Source organism: Dermacentor silvarum, chromosome 5 (assembly GCF_013339745.2).
Source record: "Dermacentor silvarum isolate Dsil-2018 chromosome 5, BIME_Dsil_1.4, whole genome shotgun sequence".
NCBI classification, from domain to species: Eukaryota; Metazoa; Arthropoda; class Arachnida; order Ixodida; family Ixodidae; genus Dermacentor; species Dermacentor silvarum.
The window spans coordinates 136,240,984-136,265,454 of NC_051158.1; the positions used below are offsets into that span (position 1 = coordinate 136,240,984).

Sequence of the window (24,471 nt, forward strand, 5' to 3'; positions counted from 1 at the left end):
ATCGTATGCAATGCTCTTTGGGAAGGCAAATCATTGAAACATCTCACGGTGTTGTCAATAGAGAGGGTGGCTTGTAGGAAACTCAGCGCGGCCATCTCTGGTTTACGGTGGCTGGAAGATCTTGAGCTCACATTCGAACAGTGTCCCGAAGATGTGCCAGTAGGTCTTTCTGACCTCCTTCGCACCACAACATCACTGGCTGCCCTCCGGATTGCGGGTTTACGCATGAAAGGAAAACGTGTCAGAGACTTCTTCACCGCGCTAGGAGAAAATACCACTGTCAGAGAGCTTTCCTTGCACGAGTCAGCTATCAGCAACAGTGGTTGCCAAGATGTGTTTGCGCGTTACCTTCATAGGAGCACCACGTTGACGTCGTTAACACTTGAGGCATGTAGACCAAATGGACATGGTTGTCTTAAGTGCGTACTTGGAGGACTACGCAGAAACAAGACGGTTATTACCCTGGTGCTGCGAGAGTTCGTCTTTGACGAGGAGAGCTCTCTACTTGCAGCGATCTTTTTGTCTGAAAACCGAAACCTTCGCGTGTTCAAAATCAAGCAAAGTTGGGGAACCTTTCAAGTAGGAGCCCACAGCGTACTCGACTGCTGGCTACAATCGCTTATCGAAAATGAAACATTGGAGGAACTCCACTTGCCTTTCCGCTTTGGGCAGCTAGAAAACTGGGAGGAATTTTTCGATGTGCTTCCGTTGAAGAAAGCTCTGACGAACGTGTTGATTGATATTGACCTAGAAGATCCTCTCATTCAGCGTGTCTGCATGGCCCTCCGAGAGAGCGAAGCCGAAGACAAGGTTACGCTGGGATCTCCGCTTCCTCCGAAAAGCTTGGATCTGCTAGAATATATGGACTATTCAGAGTTGCACCTGGATGGCTGTAGTTTAGAGAAGAACGCAGCTCCTCTTTTGAACCGCCTGCTTTGGGTTGAACACATCACTACAGTACGTATATGCTTTTTCCGAGGTGACTTGGCTTTATCTTCCGCGTTGGCTGACTACATCGCGAAAACAAGCTTTCTTCGCTCGCTGTATGTAGAAGTGTACAGCTGTAGCTACTCAGTGGCGGTGGACATCACGAGCAACTGGTGGACCATTGTAATAGAATCACTGGCCGCGAACAAGAGCATACGAGAATTGGGGCTTCACAAGCCGGGCAATATGGACGATCAAGACCTGGAGAGGCTGGCTGACGTAGTGAGGGGCAGCCGAAACATCAGAAGAGTGATGATCTCAGGCGACGTCAGCGCCTTTGCACAGCACTTGTCCGTGGGAATTGCGGACAACTACACCCTGCTTGGGGTCACCTTCTATGATCGAGTGTACCCAGAAGTGGCCAAGCATTGGTTTGCAGTCAGAGACACAGCGAACCGGAACTACGACTTGGTGACACGCGCAGCTCTTTTCGTTAGTGGCTCCCGAGACGACCGGTACGTTGCACTTTTGCTTTCATTGTTGTTTTTGTTTGAGCTGAAAACAATAGCGGCGTGAAAACACCACCATTTTTATCTGCACGATACGTCGACCTGAGAAATCGCCTCTTCAGTAAATATTTTAAGAATATTTGTGGTACGACCTTTCTGAAACCTCTGGCATGAAATACAATAAAAGAAATCTTGGACGCGGTGGCGAACCTTTTCATTACTGCGTGGCCACAAGGAAAAACATTTATCATAAACGAGTTGAAGACGACTAGGCGCAGTACATAGTGTGGCGAAGACTGATATACACAAAGTGCTAAAGAATGTGAATAAGCAGACGAATAGATATATCTAAAAAGTGCGTAGAATTATTTTTCGAATTTCATAAAAAAAGTGGCGCGATTCATCGTAATAGTCACGGCAGCTGCAAAATATAAGGCTCTGCCATAAATAGTTAAACCACGCGAAGGGCGTAAATATTGCATGCGGTATTAGCAGACACAATTCAATTGGGCCATAAAATTTAACTCTGCCGCGCACTAAAGCCATTTATTTGTGCTAAAAGTTCGTACTATCAATTTATATGCTTAAAATGCGACACTAAATTTATTCTAGCTTTTGCACTACGAGTTATTGGGGGTGTTTGGACACGCCTTTCGTAAATGCTGCATTTTAAGGGTAGTGGTGTTTCCGCGTTGCGCTAAAACCACCAGGTCACCACAGTATCGTGACAGTCCGGTCAGCCTTTAACGCTGATTGCAATGGATCGAAATTCAATTTAAAGCAATTCTAACAAAGAAACCGTTACCCTCACAATAATAGATTACCGTTACCCTCACACAATACCGTTACCCGTTACCCTCACCGTTATATAATAAACCGTTACCCTCACATAAGAGATTACCGTTACCCTCACACAATAAGAAAAGGTCACTCTGCCCATGGGAAGAGACTTGGTAAGGCAGAAAAGATACCAACAGAAAATACCAGTGGCGACGCCATTTTGAAGTCCCAATCACAGATTTTCACTGCGCATGCTCGGGCAGGGTTACGTTCTTATCTCTAAAGACAGAGCACATTGAATTATTTAAAATAGGTCTAAATTGACGTTGACAAGCTTCAGAACTAAAGCGGCTCTAATACCAGAAAATACTTTGAACTCTTTGACGTCGTAATACGTTCTAATGCAGGAATTTGTGAGCGAAAAAAGAAAGACGGAAGATGCCGCCCCCATTACCACTTTCAGTCTTGAAGCTGTTGCGAAGAAATAATTGAAAGCAGTTTTTTAACTTTATCATTGCCAAATAATTTAGTAGTTCTCATTTGTGCCCCTTGAGACAAATTTTGTTGCAGTGGCAAGAATAACAGCATTAGATGAGGCAATTTTGGCCCTCTATGTTTATATTAGAGCGCATCAAGAATGCTTCTTCATTGCCTGAAAGAAAAATTATTGTTTTCAAGTGTTAGGTTTTACAGCGAACCTGTATATGGCTACCCCGGCCATTTTTCTGCGTCCGTGCGTGTACACCGTCGCGTCGACAAAGAAAGTTTTTCGTCTCCAGAGATAGTGTAAATTCGAGTTTCCACGTAGCAAAATTTATGTTGTCTTGTATGTTCAAATTAGAGTCCGATGTTTTCATGTCTGCAGGTTGAGTGTAGCTCGTATTTTACAAACTTTGTGGCGTAATTTACTTTGAGAAATTAATTCAATACAGCACTTGCGCCAGGCACAGGGTCCACTATAATGAGGATATATGCTGCAGTCCGGCACACCTGCGTGCGCGCGTGACGAAAGTGTTTACACGATGTATCGGTCCTTGATTAGTGTACACTGTTGCATCGGTCGCGCAGAGTGCGCTGCGACCGTATTTGACGTAAGTGCAAGGCTGTTACAATTTTACAGTGACGTTCACTTCGTGAACGCTTGTTACGCGCACGCGTATGGACGCCGCGAACGTGCACCGCGGCGTCGAAGCACCAACGGAAAGGGCACGAATGAGGTCGTGGATGCTCATTGATCTCGATGGTGCGACGCGTTGTGGTGGTGGCGCTTGTGTAACGTCAGCAACAGCTTCACTGCATATCACAGGGTGGAATGGAGGCGATTTTTTTTCTTGTTCTTGCACCCACGTTGATGTAGTAGTATGTCAAATTCTGGCCGTTAGTGAACCTCTGGGTGACATTCACCCGCACCCCATAGGATCGCAAAACAGGTTGCAACTAGGGATATATAGATATATAAAGAAATTACATGTCTGATGGTTGGTTTACGCAACCGGTTTCTTCAACATTGAAGCCCTGTGCTAGAACCATTAGGCCATCGACTCATGCTAATAAGCACGCGTCGCACAGCAACAAGTCCCTTCTAAAAAATTAAGCAGACTGAACTCCAGTTGATATCTCTGTAATACGAAGTATACTTGGTTTCGCAGTGAATGTTGTTATGAAATATACAGTGACTGATTACTGCCCTACGGTGTGTATTTCAGAAGGCTGCGAAAATTTCTAAAAATAGAGAAATGTTTTACTACTTTGGCAGTTGGCAGAGCTAGACGTCAGCAAACAAGTGTTCTATTTTGTTTCGCTAATTTGTTAATTAGATGGTTCAATCTAATTAAATTCAACAGTTACACGGCTGCTGTTAACGGAAAGTTTGTAGCTACTGACGAGGTGATCTCGTACAAGTTTTCAAATCACGCAAAAATTTCCCACGGGAGCGTTTGTAACTTTTTGCCGGAAAACTCAAACTAGGTGCTAAAGGAGCACAGGAGGCTGTTCACGTCTTATGACGTTTCCCGGTCTGCGCCGCGGAAACTGGACGATCATTTACATTTCGACGAGGTGAATATGGCTCGCGGCATGCCCTTGGTTTCACTTTGACGTCGGCACTACCCGCCGCGGTGGCTCAGTTAGCTAAGGCGTTGCGCTGCTGAGCACGAGATCGCGGGATTGAATCCCGGCAGCGGCGGCCGCATTTCGACGGAGGTGAAATGCAAGAACGCCCATGTGCTTGCGTTGTAGTGCATGTTAATGAACCCCAGGTGGTCAAATTTAATCCGGAGCCCTCCACTACGGCGTGCCCCAAAATCAGAACTGGTTTTGACATGTAAAACCCTAGAAAGAAGAAGACGTCGGCACTCAAGTACATTCGCAGTGACCTAAGCTAGCTTTTATCTTGAATGGTCACAAGGGAGCGATTATCACGTTGTTAGGAGTGGCAGGGACAAGCGAAAGAAAATTCAGGTTCTTATATGGACAAAAACCACATTTATATCACGCATCGCAGTGCAAATTTCTAGACAAGCGCGGCCGAAAGGCTAGGCTACAAAGTTTTGTCTTCTCGTATCAGGGACGCGGTGAGGAGAGCGCAAGTCACGAGCTGAAATCACCTCGTCGAAAAAAAGATAAATCGGCTTCCGTGTGCGCAGACTGAGAAACATCATAAGACGTCAACAACCGCAGGTGCCAACCTCCAAAGCCAGTTTTCCCATAACTGAGATATATAAATTCCCTAATTTTCTTTACTATTGTTCAATTTTGGAATTCCTGTAAATATACATTTTTGTTTGTTAACTGAATATAGACTAAGCCTTATAGTTGAAATTTATTTCTAAACGTGCTTGAAATATATATATTTTCAAATGGAAGTCGATTCAATCAAGCTCAAATGGTGTCGCAGTGCTAATTGTGCTACCGAGAAAGCCTGCTGCTTAAAGTCATATTCACAGGAGGAGACGTTAGCATGTTTTATACTTAGCTCTACCCGCAGACAAGTTTTGACAACCACAAAGTGTCAAGATTCACACGGAACTTTATTCTATTCAATTTGTAAGGAACGTGGCCGCCGGACCACCCTTAAAAAATGTCGCCGTGTCAAAAGTGCGTCGCTTCGGGACGCCAATGTAGGTGTGGAATAAGTGCTTCTTGTATAACCTTTTACTTAGGTAGCACCACCAAGTGCTACCGTTTATGTGTCCTTTACAGCGAAGCAGGCGGCAAGTTTCTTTCTTCATGCCAAAGTTCCCGAAACATGTCACAACTAGGGCTCTGCAGTGAGAAGCAATGAGGCTGATCTGCCTATGTGCTGTTCCCGGTAAACATGGCTGCGGAGTGCCACGAACGCGTGGTTGCGCTCAGCGCTAGGTGTAGCGGGTGTTTCGGCGAACACTTTCAAACATTTTTTTTTAAAGTTGCCTGTGTGCGATAACACTACTGGTCCATGGGCTCGTCTACTTGAAGAGGTGGACATTATTTGCACAAAAATTTCAAATGGCACCTTGTGCGACCTATTGCAACTCCCCAGACGGGGAGGGGAGTTCGCAAGACGGATCCATTTGGAGAGAATTTTCAGTATGACACCAGTTTTGGAGATTTTAATTCCCGAACTTTGCGGAGAAATGCATTGGCGTTCCAATTACTTTTGTGTTTGAATGCATAAAACAAGTTTCTTAAGAAAGCAAGTGCAACGACTGTCAGTGGCGTAGCCAGAAATTTTTTTCGGGGGGGGGGGGGGGCTCAATTTTCAACGCGGCCTCCTCCTTATAAACGTTGTCGAGGCATCAAATACACGAATAATAACTGCATTGCCATTGCCAATGCCATTCTATATTAGGTGCTGAAAACGAATTATTTAACGCTAGGCACAGTCAAGACAAGTAAATTATGTGTTTGTTTCATAAAATAATAGCTTCGTATGTCCCAAAAATGGTGGCAGTAATAGCTGATATCAAGGCTTCCGCGGTTTTTTTTTTGTCTGTCTAATAAGTAAAGGAAATATCACGCGAACTTTAGAACTATATCAGTTCGAAACCAGTAAAGCAGTGTATGCAGCTGGTATGAAAAACGTAAATGCCATAAAATGAACAAGTTGCAAATATTTTGATGAATTTTCGTCCTTTAACAACCTTGTTTACATTTTTGTACATATGCAACGGCCAGAGAAAAACCACAATGACGCTGTCCTTCGTTGCAATGGATTGCGTATGTCCCAAAAATTGTGGCAGTAATAGCTGATATCAATATAAAGGTCGTATATTGTAATTGCACCGAAATTATAGTTGCAACAACGAGTACATATAAAAAGCAGAAGTTCCGCAAAATATACATTAAAAATGCGAAGATAGAAAGGAATATACAAATGCCAAGATAAACGGCAAGAAAGTGTCGCGTGAAACCAAGTTCACTGCTTGTATACACAAAACCTCGCCACAAGATATTTAAATATACGTATAAGTCTGCAATAAATCTACGTATCTAAGGCAACGTCATTGTATATAATGCGTCAAACAAGACAAATAAACATGTTGCGCAGTCACAGATAGTAAACTTTACGAATACGAGTATAAATAAAGACGATCCAGACAAGAACAAAACTATGATCTCAGAAATTGTGATGTGCATTTGAGCCATGCTGCGATCGCGACAGCACCATGTGGCTAGAATAAGAGAAAAAGAATGCAGAAATCAATACGAAAATGCGTATTTTAACTGCCTGCACAGCGGCAACAATTATTCTGCACCTAAAGTCAAAGACGGCTATTGCTTCGTTTCAAAAAAGAAGTAAATACATGTAGCTAAAAAGGAAAGAAAGGGACAAACGAAAGCCACAGATGATGCGGCAAGTTGATTTACCTAACATCCGAGTGCGTTTTTGGGAAACGCCGCGTGTGCCGGGCTTTCAATGAGCAAGGTTTGTCAAAATTGGTTATTGATGTCCCCGTAATTTTTGTATTCCCAGGATAATTTTGATCATCATGCTAACTGTTACAACAAACGGTGAAAATTTCTGTGGTTTTAAAAGCTAATGAACAGTCATACGTTTTCATAATTACGAGCTTATATAGGAACGTGAAGGAACAGATATTTTTACAGGCATTGATTTTTGCTGCTTCGCTATCTAAACGATAAACTTCACTCGGCGGGGAGGTTTAGCGAAGCGCTCAGTAACTTCGGACACGTTGATGGCGCCGTCTCTCTGGGCGTATAGAAGCGCCAGCATAACCATGCGTTCCTCATTGTAAAGCGCAAGTGGTTTTTTTAGTAATCTCACGTTTGAAAATCTCTCTGCGCTGGCAGTGGCACTGGAAGGGCGACTAGAATATGCAGCAGTTTTGTACTAGAGCACTGCACGGGCCGATTTTTTCAGCCCGGACCCGGCCCGTGCCCGTTTTTACATTGGGCTGCCCGCCCGAGCCCGAACTTTTATGGCGAGACCCGGGCCCGGCCCGGGCCCGGAAATAATCTACGTTACCCGCCCGGCCCGCCACCCCTTTCCTTTACCTTAGGCCAGAGGCCCGGCCCGAGCCCGGCTCGAAACCGGCCCGAACCCGGTCGGAGACCGAAAAATACATGTTTTTCAGAGTTGACACGCCCGAGAATAACTCGCTGCACGTTACATGCACACCACCAGAAAGCCCGAGCCCGGCCCGGGCCCGGGTCAAAAAGCACACGCCGTGCCCGAGCCCGTGAAAAAACTGCTCTACCCGGCCCGGCCCGGCCCGTGGGCCGGGCCGGGCCCGGGCTTTCGGGTAAGCCCGAGCCCGTGCAGTGCTCTAGTTTGTACACATGTACATATAACCTGCAGTCTCCATGAGAGGGGGCATCTATTACACGTTTTAGCACGTGTAACGTGCTAAAACCTAAAAACACTTCGATATCGTTTCCTCAGCACCACACTCGACCAGGTAGACAGCCGTCCTCTTACGCAAGCCACAATTCTTGGTCCCTGGTCCCAGCCGACGTCGGAACGAACTGCTTTAAAAGCGCTATTACGCTTTTTAAAAGAAACATGACTTAGTTAAAAACTATAGAATGTGCGGACTGATACGTTTCTTTTAGTTTTCTTTTCAATCTTCTTTTGTTTTCTAATCATTTCTGCCCTTACCCCATCCCCCTGTGCAGAGTAGCCAATCGGACACTTAACCTGGTAAACCTCTCTGTCTTTCACCTCTTATTTTCCTTCCTTCCTTCCTTCAATATCGTTGCCATCCTTGTTTACGTACCTTGCACAAACAGTAAGCTGTTCGATTCCAGCAATATCCGTCGTTTCGTCAGCAAGTACGGAGAAGCAGCCTGCAGCGTTCACTTTTGCATCTAGGCTTTCTTTGATAATTTCACCACAAATTTCTATAATTTGGTTTTGCACGTCTGGTTTAAATACGAGGCATTACTTTGGCGACTTTCCAACTGGTTCTTCAGATGTGTATCTCCACAATCAACTCACATGCGAAGAAGCGCTCTGGAAATAGCTGTATTTTAGGCCGGGGCTTTGCTTAAATAAATAGGACCAGTGTCCCTATCGCCACGGAGAGCAAGACCTTGCCGCCCGCAAAAAAGAACTGTCTCAAATTAAATAGGCCGTTGAGTTCCTTCTGTTTTCTCTTATTTTACTTTGCCTGCCCTGGTCCAGCTTATCGATCACATTAGGCGCCCTTCCTGAAAATGTTTGGAGAAAATTATCAGATGCCAGCTGACAGTCACGGTGATATTTAATATTTTCGTGTGTGTGGAAGATTGCGAGCGCGTGCTTCCATTTCTGGAACGGCTTGGACACGCGCGTTCAAGTGCGTGCATGTTGGCCCAAGTTTATAAAAACATTAAACCCAGAAAGTTCCAGAATTAAAAATCAGAAGCACGCCTTTGGAAATGTCAGTGCACTTTTCGCGTCAAAAGTGTACGAGAACTTTATACTCATCAAGTTTCGGAATTGAAATCCATGCGCTCCGTAGATTCCGGTGCCGCTGCGAGATGCCGCGACGCGCCCGCTCGCTATCGAAAATCCCTTGAAAATTTGTGCTCGGCTGGGGCTCCTTACGTTATGTGACTCCAGGTGTATGGGCGTTTCCAGGAAAGCCAGCCCGAGTTCGCAATTTTCGCGCCGAAATGTCTTTTCGAGTGTCAAAAAGACATTGTAGACAAAATCCAGAATGATTGCCGGAGTCGGTGGTAGTTTTGATCGGTGGTGCATGCCCGCACGAAAAAATTTCGGGGGGGGCTGAAGCCCCATCAGCCCCCCCCCCCCCCCCCCCTGGCTACGCGCCTGACGACTGTGTATTTTTACCGGAAGCCTGACAGCGCATATCTCGTAAATGGTGTGATCCACACAATCATTCTCGAGCGGATATGCCATGCAGTGCCTAAAGTTTAAGAGACAGGAAGAGACCGGTGTGGATCAGAGAAGAGAAGCGCAGTCGAGGACGGCAGAAAACTAGGTGGGTGATAAAGTTCGGAAAATTGCCGCCGCAAGTTGGAATCAGCTGTCGCAACACAGGGGTAATTGGAGATCGCAGGGAGAGGCCTTCGTACTGCAGTGGACATAAATATAGGCTGATAATGATGATCCCTTGCAGTCTCACCCGCTATAATTTGTAAATTGCAATATGTGCCATAAGGTAATTAGATAAAAGCCGAATTAGTGAATGTTTGCAATTAGCCGATTATGAATTTCAGTTTATTGTGCAAGTAATGCGTGCCTGTTCAAGTAGACTAGCTCGTGGCCTAGACTTGTGCTCTCTGCCAGAAGCCATTAAAATTTTCTTTGTGTGTGTGTGCAGTGTTTGCAGAAACTGACTATTGTCAGTTCCTAGAGAAATTTCGCTCCGCTGCTTTGTGTGGCGCTGCTGCATAAGATCGTTTTACAAGGTGTGGATTAACTGTCATTAAAATAACACAGAAATCAAGAGCACAGCTAGAGCTGCGAACGGCAATAGTGGAGCAGAAGTACTTTGTTAAAGAGCCCTGAATATATACACCTTGTCATTAGGTTAACGAGACGCGTACACTGCACGGGCGGTACGATTATAATCATACTTCGCATGCTTATGCTAAGGTAATTTGTGGACACTGAAATCAAAACATGCCGTCGCATTTCCACGTATCTATAATCGTGGTGACGCAGGTGTGGTTTCTCACGTCTCTGAGTATTTTTCCCCAAATACCGGGAGTCATATTCATTTCCAAGCCTGACCGAGCGTTATCCGAGGCACGGCTGACTGGCCAGTTCTAGATACACAAACGCTGGCTGCCATTGGAGCCCTGAATCAACGACACCACGTAGAAAACGCGTAAACGTTTCTTACCTTTTTATTAAACTTTTATTCTCGGTCTCCTGATGCCTTTACGCAAAACTTTCCTATGATTTGAACACATTTCTTATTTTCTCTATATAAGGCCTAAGACCCCTAGATCAATAAACAATTCCTCAGGATTTGTTGCACTATGAAGAAGACACGTTTCTTGTGCACGTGGTTTGCTGCGCTTCTAAAGCTTTGCAGTTTGAGTTTTCTGGAAAAGTGGCAAACTTTCTCGTGTTGCAGGGTCTGGGAGAACGACTTCTTGTATGACTTCGAAATTAATGTGGGATCATCTGGTCAGCAGCCACAGTCTTTTCAATGTCAGTTGCCATGGGACTAGGTTAATATACTTGAATAATTATTGTATTACCACAACTAAAGAGAAAATTAGAACACATAACCTGTCTTCTGATGTCCACGCTTCCAGTAATGCAGTTTTTGAAAAATCACAATTTTATCTTGAGTGCTCTATATCTAGGAATTTACGGCAGTCTTCGCAAAAGCATCTGACAAGTTATGCATTCGTGTATGGCCGCATAGCGAGTGGCACATATCACGTGGCACTCAGCATGTGCGTCTCTAGGAATATGCAGGCGCTTAGGGTGGATTGACGGTGATGATGATGATTTAATGGCGTCCCCTTTGAAACGGGCGGTGACAAATGGTTATCTAGCTTGCTTGATTTAATCCTGTGCGCTATACTTGTTCTTTATGTAGCATTTGTGTATGCCTCTCATAAATCTTTTTATTTTTTCCCGAAAATCTACCGTGTACCTATGATTTTAAGAGATCAGGTCGTATCCATCTGTTCCCTGTTTTTTTTCCACCAATACTTTATTCGTCTCTTGCTTATCTGTACGGCTGATTGGTTGACATTTCCTTCCACTTTAACCCAAGCGCTTCTGGAAGTTGTACGTTACCTGCGGTTCTCGCTGGATGATATAGTTGCTAGACCGTGGTGACGTTTCTACGTTATTTCTATGCTGTTGGGTACTTTTCCACTCGGAGTAGCTTACGCGGCCGTAATCTTTACCGGGAAACACACGCGGGAGAAAGAACGTGCTTCACATTAGTCGCAGACGTCATTAGCATACATTCTATGGTTTGCACTTCACACTAGAGTTTCGAATGACGTCAACCTCTTTCGAAGCAGCTGCAAGCAGAATCTTTACCGGAACGCATCGGAGGGTGTTCCCGTTGTTTATGCGCGCCCTAGCATCCATCATGTGGTTTTGATGGTTGTTTTGTGGTTTTTATTATGAAAACAAGTGCTGAGGTGTATGCTGTGTACGTGATTTCAAAGGAGATATGCTGTTTGTATTCAATTTTTAGCCTGGCGTTTTTTGCTTACGCCATCGACACGAAAATTTCCTTGGCTGGTAGAGGTATACAGCGTCGCTGTGGAAAAAAGCAGGATGTCACTTCACTCGTGCGCATATGAAACGCAGCGCCCTCAATAAAGTATTTCTTGCTTACAGCTTAAGGAGGCCAATGAGTAACGAGAAGCTGCCATTGGCAATAAGCCTTTTGTGTTTCTTTGTCATACGAGACATTAGAGCTCAGAATGCATGAATTGATATGGTTTTGCACGCTGTCTCAACAGGTACCATGTCGCTGCACTGGAGCGGGTGTACAAACACACGGCGCTCTTGGAGGAGCTGGCTGAAGTGCTGTGCATGGACGAGGCCGAGGTCGCCGTTCATGTTCGAGAGTCGCTCAAGTGCATCGAGGGTCTTCACGACTTCTTGCGGTACGCGGGCGTCGTGAAGGAGCGACTCGAGTTCCACCCGAACGAAGATGGGCGCGCACAGCTGGACGCCCTGAACGAGGACTGCTGGCGTGTTGTGAGGCGTCACCTGATGCTGGATGACGTCATGAATTTGTCCGAATAGCCGTCGTCGTAGGAGAAAGGCCCCCAGTTTTTCTGACAGTGAAAATGGCCCAGAACTGCGGTGGGAAAGCAACGCCTAACTTGTTCTCAGAACTTTTTTGCACATCAAGCAATGTTTTGTAAATAAATACAGCATTATATCCTTATCGCACGATGCGAATTACAGACATCATCGCTGGACCGTTACAGGAGAGCATTTCCCTCTTGGAGCAAAAAAATGCTGTCAAATATATGTAGTATTTGCAATTGCAATCTCTATAGGCCATGTAGCCAAAATTTGGCCTGTTTAGAAGTTGTTGAGTTTCGCCTAGCCTGCAGTTTACATATTAGTGAAGTTCAATGGGCGGGCAATAAAGTTTTATATAGCAGTCTCCACTGTGGGCAAACATTGGCCCAGTAAAGTCAAACTGTGCTCAAATTAACGTGACTTTAGTATACTGGCGTAGTCATTAGAAATAATTACAAGCTCACAATGCTCCTAGGTCAATCGAAAGCGACGGATTAGTGAGTCCTGAAAATTGTAGGAGACTACCCGTTTACAAGCACCGAGTGTGACTAGTGGTATTGGTGCTGATCCCGAGTTGTCGCTCGCGCAGTCGTCAAAAAAAAAATATATATATATATATATATATATATGTGTAATCTGCGTTTACAGGATAAATGGCGGATCGGTGCATATTTTCCTTCACACTATCCTGGGTGAAATAGGATGAAGTGGAAAAAGAATCCATATGAAAGATCCAAGACAAGAGCAAAAAATGTCACAGTTTCGCCCTAAGGGCGAAGCAATGAATGCGATAGCAACACAGCAATGTCATACGAAGTAAGGTGAGCGGCTTTGGTAGCAATATGAATTGTAGTAAGCATGAGCTGATTAAGTAAGCAGGTGTGCTGCGGCGTAAGTAGACCGACATGAAGAGAGACTCGATGACCACGAGAAGGCACGTGTGAAATGGTGGTGTTGATGAGAAGCGCTTCCCGTGGGCAGCGCGTGCGAAGGGAGGGACACACCTGTAGCGCTGCACTGCCGATCCGGGCAGCATTGCATGTGTAGCGTGCGTTGGAAAATGTGGCCCGGCTATTACTAACTGAATGAACAAGCGTGGTGTGAGTGCGCACAAACAAACACGAAGAGATCACACTGAATGACTGCAGACAACGACTGCCAAAACGCTGGCAGCAAGCATACGCCGCCGCGGGCGAAGGTACGTGCGGTCTATCGCTTCAACGGAAACTGAGCGGCTAATGCACGGCGCATAAAGGTCAGAGCCGTGTGGAGATAAAAGACGGTGCGGACGAAAGACGAGCGCAGTTGTTGGCAGAGTCCCCCCCCGCTCCCTCCGGCGCTGGCTTCCTTGCTTGCGCGTGGGAGATGAGTGCGTGCGCTCTCCGTGATAGCGCGCGTCCCCGCACGCTTCCGATCCGGCATACGGCGCGCGGTGGAGATTTTCTCTATAGGGAACCTGACGGCGACGCCGACGGCAGAAATCCGGTTGAAGTGTCTATATAATTGCTATCGCAATAAAACAAATGTTTGTGGAAAAGTACAGTGTTGTACAGTGGACATTATTGCCGTCATCATCGCCATCATCACACCATTTTATATGTACTGCAGACGGAAAGCCTCTCCCAGCGATCTATGTATCCAGCGTGAGCTGCCGGTATATGCCAGAATATTGCATACTATAATCACAACACTAAATTCTGTGCCGTAATCAACTGCTCTTTGCGTGCCTCAGCAGTCGTCCTGTAACTCTACGCACCACCGGAAATGTGCTTTAATTCCTACAAGGTCAGGTCCACTACATCTATGCATCCTAATCTCAGCTAGAACACAGACTATACGACCGTTCGCTTTCTAATCTCACCGTGCTGTTATCCTGAGAATAGTCACCATTCTGAAGATCTTCAGTTGTTTTATAGTTTTTTACACAAGTAATAGTGCACCGCACTTTATGTACAGGGATGTGCTAACCTGAGCTTTCGTTGTTGTCTCCAGCACAGTCACCATGCGCGGGGGTTCAAAAAGTTACAGAGGCAATTAAGTCTCCTTGCGTGCATTCAATGCGAAACCATTCTGGGCGTGTCAACTATATTGCCGTTGATTCTATTTCGATGTCCATGTCACGTGACAATGTCACATGACGTCACATCTTGGTCATGCCTTACAAAAAATGTTGTTGGAATTCCATCGATTTTCCATTGATATTTTGCGCCACACACAACAATAAATTGTGGAATTTTTATTGGTATTTCATTGTAGATTTGTTGAGCAGTCATGGAAAAGTGGCCACCGTGAATCCACTGGAAATCCATTGTAGTATTATTTTGTTGTTTTTCCATTGGTTCGCTATTGTATATTTAATGGATTTAGACCGAGATGAATTTCTATTGTATTTTTATTGTACTAGGATATATACCACTAAGGTCTAAAGTAGCAAGATTTGGCTCACTGACGCTGAATATTAACTGCAGCCAACAGGAAAACAAAAAAGCACATGAAAAGGCATTTTTATATACTAATTTTATTTCCCTTGTGAGGTGGGAGAACAGGCTGTCTTTTGTATAAGAGACACTTGCGCCTGGAAACTTCGCGCTGGCATATCCTGAAAAACAAGATATGTTATCAGCAAGATAACCAACATACACCGTCATCAATAGCAGTGAAAAATTATGCTTAAAGCCATAAAAGTAAGCAACTTATATTAGTGCTTAAAGCTTTTGCGGTTTAATGCAGGTGAAATTGTTCTGCATAAGGTATAAGAACAGTATAAACGAGCCATGGTAAATGTGGCAAGAGTGATGTCACTGCTGCGATACTGGATCGTCAATGAACTTCTAGCCAGTGAACTATGAAATAAGAGCCTATATGCAATAAGTGAACTTCTATGCAGATTAAACTAGCTTGATGTTCTTATCATCCACAAGAGACCTCTATTATTTTTGTGTTCTTGCTTAAATGCTTATCACAAATTACAACTTTAAAATTACCATATCGTCACTATGTCAACACAAGGCTTGCAAAGCATATTTGAAAATATTGCCTCTGTTTGCAATGCACTACTTTCTGTATAGCTATCTTTATGACTAAGTGAAAGACCTCAAATCTTCTAAGGTCCATGCAGCCTGCTGAACTAAATGAAATTCATGCATACTGTGCCTGTCACACAAACGTGAAGAGACTCATGTTCGTATGGATGCTAAGGTCCTGCTAATGGCGAGGCTAGCATTTAACATGAGTCGGGTAATGCCACCTTGTGATAGCAATAAGTTATATGTGAGAGCTGAGTGAAGCCGAGATTCTTCTATTAAAAAAGATTTGCAGGTCTTTAAAAAAAGAGCAACAAAAAAGGTAGCGTGTCGCAAACAGCTAACAATGTTTTGAAATGAGCCATCATAGTCATCTAGAGCACAAATACACCTAGGACTGTGTATGTGCTACCTGGTGGGCTATGATGAATTCATAACTCAATCGATCATTTATTTTATCTCTACTTTAATGCCCTCTGGTTTCGACAAGATGTGCATTCGTGCCTTTCGCTTTCATTTCATGCTTCTTGGCTTAATCAAAAATATATGGACACAACTGAGATTCTAGTTCTTTCCTTTTATTGCTCATTCTTTTGCAATATCCAAACCATATATCTTCGCTCTCGTTTAACTAGGCCCAACACAGGAAACACTTGCATACACACAAATTGTCTTCTAGGTTTGTCACCCCTACTTGGATGAAACAACACTAGTAGCCCTGCATGTTCTCTATTACAAGAAACCTACACCTCCTTGTTTTCTTTCTGTGCTCTTTTTTGAACACTTACAATTCCCTCCCCTTACTCTATGCACTGTCTGCATCATTCCCATCTTCCCCCAATAAAGTGGGGGAGCAGTAATCAGGTGCTGGCTTGACTTAAGACAATTCCCTTGCCAAATTGTTGATCCTAGTGATATTTTTCTTTAACCATTCTTCATGCCTTCTTCTGGAAGTTCTGTCTTGTTTGAATTTCTACAAACATTGTGTGCTAGTAACCGCTTTACGAGATTAGCCTTCTGAAAATGTATGTGTAATGTGACAATGTTACAAGGCTCTCACCAACAACATTGGCATGCTGCGCTTGCATCTTCTTCCAACTTCTCCTTTCGGGGCCTGGGATGCCTCGTGAAGCTGTTGCACTTGAGTGGCACATGCTGCATAGATAGTTTTGAATGAAAAAAAAATACCATAGCTATTTTTTTCTAGCAGCAAAAGTAACGCAAAAACCAGCAGTATGAGCACATCGTAACTTCTTTTTAAGATGCCACAGTATTCAATATTCCTTATAAAAGCTGGCACGGCTTGAAGGCGAACAGGAACAATATTGTTGCAATGTTTTTCTGTTTTTCTTGTCCGGAGTCATGGAGTTCCTATACAATTCTGCTAGAGGGCCTCAACACCTACACACTCATAAGTATTATGGAGCACGTGCACAGGAACTTTTTATGAGGAAGGGCATGTTCAACTGTGGCTTGTTGTCTTACCACTGTTTATTCTGTATGTAAGTATATTCACAAATGCAGGTAACAGTCTTAAACATTCTTTTTACATTCACACAAAGCATTAACCAGTTGGTATAAGAATGTTTTCTGCTGCTGATGTGTCACGCAAGTTTGCACCAGCAACTGCCATACCCTTTACTCCAGATGCTGTGGATGCCACTATTTAAAGAATTGTATAAACGCAGTATTGTGCAAGCTACACAACGAAATGCCCTGAAGGATAAAAGATGCAAATAAGCACTTGATTCTTATTTAAGTAAGTGTTTAGCTACTGTGTTAACACTGTTTTTATGTGACTGAATGAATCAGTTGAACTTTTTATTGTTCACGGCATATGTTTTAGATATAGTGAAATATACCATGAACCAATTTCTTTTACCGACAGTTTTTCGCAGTAGAGTTAAAGAACTTCAAAAGAAATGTCTGACAATATGACATCGGCTAAAGGCACTTTTCTGTGCCGAGTACATAAAAGTCACAATTCTTGTCACACCTCCGAATTGCATATTTTCTCTCCCTGGCTTGCATACTTTCACAGATCTTATTTTCCTTTTTTTTGCGCGAAGGAATGTACTTTTAGTAACACCTGACTAGCGTGTTTTTTCTATCATACGCCACGAGTAAAATCTTGCTTTTCAAATTATTAACAGTACAAAAATAATTTCGTAGAAATAGTTTTGCGACGTGAAAAAAATATCCAGGGATGGGAGGGAAACTGGTGGCGTCAATCCCATGCGCTGTGAGCATTTATTTTCTTTTTTACAATACGGTAGCATTTCATTCATGAACGATCAAACTGGCTGTTTTTTAGACATGACACGATATCGTTCACGACATTTCTGTATGATTATTTTATAACGCACAAAAAACAGACAGCGAGTTCGATGTTTATATAAACGGATGTGGCATGGGCCCCGCTGCAATAGTACCACTTAAAACACAGGGTCAAGCATTATGCTGATCAATCACATTCTGGGATTTTACGAGCCAAAACCATTATATCATTATAAGACACACCGCAGTGTATGCCTCTGGATTAAATTTAACCACCTGTGAATCTTTAAAGAGCACGTATATCTAAGCACGAGCGTTTCTGTACTTCGCCCAATCTAAATTCGGCTGCCGCGGCCGGAGCTGAACACGCGACCTTGCAGCGCAACGTCATAGCCACTATAATCTACCGCAACGGGTGGGGACGAGCATGAGAACACATAAAGAAGCGCCCCTGCTTAAGTGGTTTGTTGCAGTTCAGTATTTAAGTGGTCTGATTGCGACAAACTTGCTTAAACTGCAGTACAGATAAATCGGCCTGGCTGCTAAATGCTCAGCTTAAACAGACCACATGCCCACACCTTGGCGCTCCATCGGCGGAAGGCGAAATGCAACACGCCACACGCACACCGGACCGGCCCCGCACAAAATTCTTTGACACTGGCGCCGTGAACCAGGCGTAAAACATACATTCAGCTGGGAAATCAGTTATACACACAATACGAGACAAGTGCTTACCGGAGTCAAAGTATTGTTGGGTCGGTATTGTTGGGTCCTTTCTTCATGCCCGCGTCCACGCAGCCGAGTCGGTAGCATACCTCCGCGTCAGCCAATGCACGGACGGTATATAGATACATCCCGCTTTTCGTCTTGTACGCTCTTGACAAAATGTTCCTAATCGCGCAGCAGCAGATGACAACAGACACTCACGTGCTTAGAGCTCACGACACGCACATGGCGCACACGCAGACCAAGAAAGAAATGCAAAATGGCGACAAAAACAAACGCAAAAAAGCAAAAAAAATTGATATACCAATGTTGCTTGTTTACTTTTTTAGATTTCGCTAGGTTTGGTAAGAAACATCGAACATCATTTTTTTTTCGAAAAACCAGTATTTTTTATACATCGTCAGCTATACACAGAGTGTAATACAATACAATATATCCTTGTGCAAATGACTATTGGCTGCGTTAAAACAATCATTTAGTGTTGAGGACAACACTTAGGCACAGCCTTCGAGATGACCTCTGCGCACCAGATCTTGAAGGCCACACTTCGATCAAGCTGGTCACAAAGCAACCGGTCGCAAATGATCGCGAATCACCACTGTTCTGGCTCATTTGCTAAGTGCGTTATTTCTCAGTCACGCGAACGCAGTGGCAAAGCTGGTTAACCAATGCGCTGAAGATTATTTTACGCGGCGATGACGGCGCGAGCAAACGTGAACGGCATCAATCGCGAAATGTTTTGTTGAAGCGATGGGCAGATCGTGCTTGCTGCTGTGAACATGAGTCTCCATGAGTACAGTCGCCATTTACAGATGTTGTAAATCCCGAATAAACCAAGCAGGCTAGGTGACATTCGTCTCCGCCATGTTTCAAAGGTTTTTGATGCCGATAAATATAATCATCACCACCATCATCACCATTGTGGCTGGTCGCATGCACGACCTCTGCCAATCGGCGGTGTGAATCGCACTGCATTTTGTTGCATATCTTGCCGTAAAGTAATAGTAAAAATTTACTCGAGGTCACCTTTCCGCTGGCTCTGTATCCGCGTGATAGCTTGCGATGCCACGTAATAGACATTTTAGTAGACACCAGTGGGATTGATACATCGACGTGTGATAGGTTCGAAACACCCCCGCAGAGGCGTTGCGTCAGCAGGCGTTTGGTGTGTTGCGCCACCACGCAACCGAGCACATGGGGGTTGGACCCTCCCTCGTCTAACCTTGCGCGGCTTAGCCGTGTCCGGGGAAAAGGGGATCCTGGGGGTTGAGCCGATGCCGGGTGTTTGGACCTTTACACCCCTCGGCGGAGGCAACACACCTCTTTGGCCTCTGCTTCACGCAGACGGCACCCCCGGACTGACCCACCCGGGGGAAATCGGTGGTCGCCTTTTCCTGTCCCCCTCTCCAACCTTTTGCTTTCCTATCTCCTTTCTTTTGCTCTCCTATCATCTCTTCTCTTCCGTCACTTCCAAATTTTCACAGGCGGCTTGGGTTATCCTTGTGTATGTGCCCTCTCTTGGGTATCTTATATTGGGTTATAGCAGCAATGCACGGCTGGCGCCTGCAGCCTTACACGTTAAGTGCTGCAGCGTCCCCTAGTTGGGCTCCGTGGTGGGTGGCCGCCATTGCCGCCGAAATATACCAAACAATTATGGGAACACCTGCATTTCCCCGTTTACTTGATCGTCACTCTCACAAGAGGGGACGCACCGAAGAACTACTTAACCTTTTCAAACCAAAAGAAATCTTCCCCCGATTCCAAGTAGTCCACAGTGAAAAAACTGGAAAACTAGCTAGAACCGTATCCCCTTTTCTTGTTGCGAAAGGCTTGACTGACGCCCTTGGCCCAGGTTATAAAGTCACCAAAATGGCGAGCGGGGACCTTCTGCTTGAGATCCGCAATAAAGAGCAGCACAATAAACTCAACAAGCTTGTGGCATTTGGAGACATTCCTGTCACCGTTTCACCTCATCGTTCTATGAATACAGCACGCGGTGTAGTTTCTGATGCAGATCTCATCGACTTGTCCGAAACCGAACTATTGGAAGGCTGGAAAGAGCAAAACGTAACCAATGCACAGCGTATCAATATCAGACGAGACAATAAAGAAATTCCTACAAAACACCTGATTCTGACCTTTGCCACTTGCGATCTGCCACGAACCATTGAAACTGGATACACAAAGATAGCTGTCAGGCCATACATACCTAATCCCAGGAGATGTTTCCAATGTCAACGATTTGGCCACGGCTCGCAAAGCTGCCGTGGTAGACTGACATGTGCGAAATGTGGAACCCAAGGACATTCCTCAGACAACTGTGAAGCGACTCCTCACTGTGTAAACTGTGACGGTGAGCATCCAGCTTACTCCCGATCGTGTCCCAACTGGAAAAAAGAAAAGGAAATTATCACTTTAAAAGTACGTGAGAATATATCTTTCAAGGAAGCACGTCAAAGGTGCTCACCATTCCACAGCACAACCTATGCCGAGGCGACGCGTCAGGGGGCAGCGTCGCACCGGCCTCCGCCACCTGCCCGACCCGCGCATAGCGAGCCGTTGGCTGTGGCGCCCTCCGCCCCTGCGGTGGCTGCAGTCAAGTCTGCTCCACCCACCCACACAGAGAGACCGACTACCTCAGGGACGTCGGGTCTCAAGAAGACGAAGTGATAGGAGAACGCCGCTTTGCCTTCTGTGCTCCTGCAAATCAGTATTAGCCAGCCGTGTCAACTTCTTACGGCTTCGAGGACAACATCAGCTGCGATCACTGATACCGGTGAGCGGCGCGACGACGCCAAGCGATAACGTTCGACTGCCACCGTGGCGGAGGGCAGCAACGGAGATGTGCAAGCGTGGCAAGGGCCGCCATTACCGCAGCATGGCTTCGGAGCCGACGAGCCTGTGAGCCAGCCTGGAGCCGCCAGGGTCTCCTACATTCGACCCCCGACACTCGCCTTGGATGCGACGAGGAAAGCTGAGAGCATGTCGGACGAAGCAAGCAGTGCGAAAAAGGTGAGAGTCGAAGATCAGAACGAGTACATGAATGAGAAAACATCGACGTACTCCCTTCGCGACGACGAAGAAGAAGATATTGAGATTGAATGTGATGAGGAGGCAGATCCCTTCACTCTTGTGACATATAAGAAGAGAAGGTTCGAGGGTATTCCTGTGGTATTTCAACCAATTGAAGAAACGAAAACGTTCTGGAGAGTAAACCCAAATGTTGTCGCCTCAGAAATCGTTACGCTAGCAAAGGAGAAAGTAAGCTCTTTCCGAGTGAACCAAGACGGAAGCTTCTCAGTGACTGTGAGTTCTCTCGCATCAGCCAAGAGTTTGTTATCATGTGTGCAAGTAGCTGGCTTACTAGTGAAGCCATTTATTCCGGAGTCATACATACGAAATGTTGGCAAAATCAGACATGTCCCGCTACAATACACAGAAGAACAATTAACAGAATATTTAAGAGAGGCAGGAGTGACATCAGCTAGACGCCAGACCCGTTATATACGCCAAGAAGATGGCACTGTGGAATCGCGCCCAGTGAGAAGTGTGATTCTGCAATTCCGCAATGACCGACCAATTCCAGAGCGAGTGTATCTTGGCTTCACTAGTCATCCAGTCGAGGAATATCTGGGGCCAGCCAGGCGCTGCTATAACTGCCAGAGATTTGGTCACTTAGCGAAAAACTGCCGAGGAACAAGGCGCTGCAAAATATGTGCAGAAGACCACGATCACAAAGACTGCAAATCCATAAGACAGCCTAAGTGTGCGAACTGCAACGGACCCCACACTGCATCATTTTCGGGATGCCCGCAGAATAAGGCAGCAGCTCTTCAACATCAACACGACATCATCTATGGTCGCACCCAACAGCGTGGTGCACCGGAACCAAACAAGAATACGATGAAGCCAGCGCAACCACCTCGGCCACAAGTGCCTAAGCATCAGGACGCCTCTATGACATACGCGAAAGTCGCAAGGGGACCACAAAACCGAGGACAAAGTTTTGAGACATCACCAAGCCAACAGCAAGCTCGGCAAGAACCTCAGGAAGGACCTCGTCAAAAGAACAACCCCGTGACTAACATACGACAGAATACCAGCACACCGCAACCAGTAAGTGTAACGAAACAGGGAACCCCCTCAGCGTCTATTGCTGAACTTGTCATTCCAATGTTGTTTTCTGCTTTAAAAGCCATACTTGTCGCAATTCCACAGGCAAATAACCTACCGGAGGTTAAGGCCGTACTGTCGATGGAACAAGTGATATTACAAAACGCTACGTCAGCCACTGCGCAGACGAGGCATGAATAATTGTTATCAAAATGTCGCCATATTTCAGTGGAATGCGAATAGTCTTCGCTCTAAGTGTGCGGATTTTAGAAAACTGGTGGCTCAGTTCTCCTTTCCAGTGTTATGTATTACAGAGGCCGGTGTAGACAACGCTTTTCGTCTAGCTAACTACGTTGTTTATACATCCTCTCGATCTTCAGGATTGAGCAGAGCGATGATCTGTGTTCGAAGAGACCTGCCGTCAGCGCTATTAAGTGCTACAGCGTCAGACATCCCAGAATACGTAGCATGCGAAGTTCGGTTTGGCCGAGTAAATATCACTATTGTCAGCGTTTATCTACAGCCTTCTACAAATATTTCATTTTCCACATTGACGGGCCTCTTTCAGAAATACACAAAAAATGTAATATTTTGCGGAGATTTCAATGCACACCATGTCATGTGGGGAAGCGCTTACTGCGACCGTCGTGGAAATGAGCTAGAAAAGGCAATTCAGAAGAGTGGTCTGTGTTTGTTGAATGACGGCTCAGTGACCTTCCTACGGGGTTTTAATTACTCCAGCTGCCTCGATCTAACGCTCTGCTCAAACGATATTGCATGTGGAGCAACATGGAGAACGGACATTGAAACAAGGGGCAGTGATCACTTTCCTATCCTAATACAGCATCCTAGACTACAATTTTTGACTTATCGGCGCTCTGCAAAAATAACAAATTGGCAGGCATTTCGATATCACATTACAAGTCAAGCTGATGCTGTCAGTGATACAGACAGTCTATTATCGCTTATAACAGACAAATTAAATCTTTGTTCAAAATTTGTTAAGATTCCTGATGGCTACGCTGGTGTAGACGCTGAATACGAGAGGCTCAGAGCTATACGACGCAGAGCTGAGAGAAAATATCGACGCACAGGCCTTCTTGAAGATTACCGAGAATGCCAAAAGGTGTATGATCGAATGGGTCGGCAGCTAGAGCGACTAGGTACAAAGCGCTGGCAGGAATTCTGCACTTCACTCACTCCCTTTACACCTGAATCAAAATTATGGAATGTTCTGCGCTCTTTAAGTGGACCAGTAACGCACCAACAGCCATTCAGAGCACTAGCTTTAGTCCAGAAAGTACCGGAAACAACTATAGCAAATGAGTTTTGTCAGCTTATTACTCGCCCAAGTGCAGCAGTAAACACATCTGAATACAGTAATTCTGTCGAAGAAGTCAAAGCAACGATCAATTTTTCTATTAGAAGCGATCATCATGACCTAGATCAACCGTTTTCACTAGAAGAATTAAAGAACGCACTTGTATCGTGTCGCCAGAGGACAGCAGCTGGACCTGACGGAGTCACATATGCTGCCCTGAAAAACTTGGGTCCTGTAGCCACAAATACTTTATTAAAATTACTGAATGATGCATGGATATCGGAATGTCTTCCTCCTCCTTGGAAAATTGCGCGAGTAGTTCCGATACTAAAACCGGGTAAAACTCCTTTATCGTTAGATTCTTTCCGCCCTGTAAGCCTGACAAGTTGCGTTTGTAAACTTATGGAAAAGATGATTGATGCTAGGCTTCAATGGTGGACAGAATGCACCAACGCACTGCCCGAAAATATGGCGGGCTTCCGCAGGCGCCGGTGTACGATGGATGCAATTTTAGATCTTGTTACATACGTAGATCACGAGAGGAGCTGTGGAAGAGTCACCATTGCAGTGTTTCTAGACATAAAGCGTGCATTTGACACAGCCAGCCAC

At 45.1% G+C, this 24,471-nt stretch overlaps 1 protein-coding gene across 1 annotated transcript; it reads left to right on the forward strand.

Annotated features, from left to right (window-relative positions):
* The first annotated feature begins 654 nt into the window (after positions 1–654).
* Positions 655–12,427, forward strand: LOC119454445 (uncharacterized). Its single transcript, XM_037716376.2, has 2 exons — positions 655–1,442; positions 12,108–12,427. Exons 1-2 carry the CDS (start codon positions 778–780, stop codon positions 12,394–12,396), a joined length of 954 nt encoding a protein of 317 aa, XP_037572304.2. The 5' UTR covers positions 655–777; the 3' UTR covers positions 12,397–12,427.
* The last annotated feature ends 12,044 nt before the right edge of the window (positions 12,428–24,471 follow it).

What these genes read in the sequence shown, in the direction of transcription:
- LOC119454445 (XM_037716376.2), top strand. Translation starts at nt 778, where the DNA reads ATGGCCCTCCGAGAGAGCGAAGCCGAAGACAAGGTTACGCTGGGATCT. An exon ending in AGTGGCTCCCGAGACGACCG is followed by an intron (nt 1,443 to 12,107) that starts GTACGTTGCACT and finishes CTGTCTCAACAG; the next exon opens with GTACCATGTCGCTGCACTGG.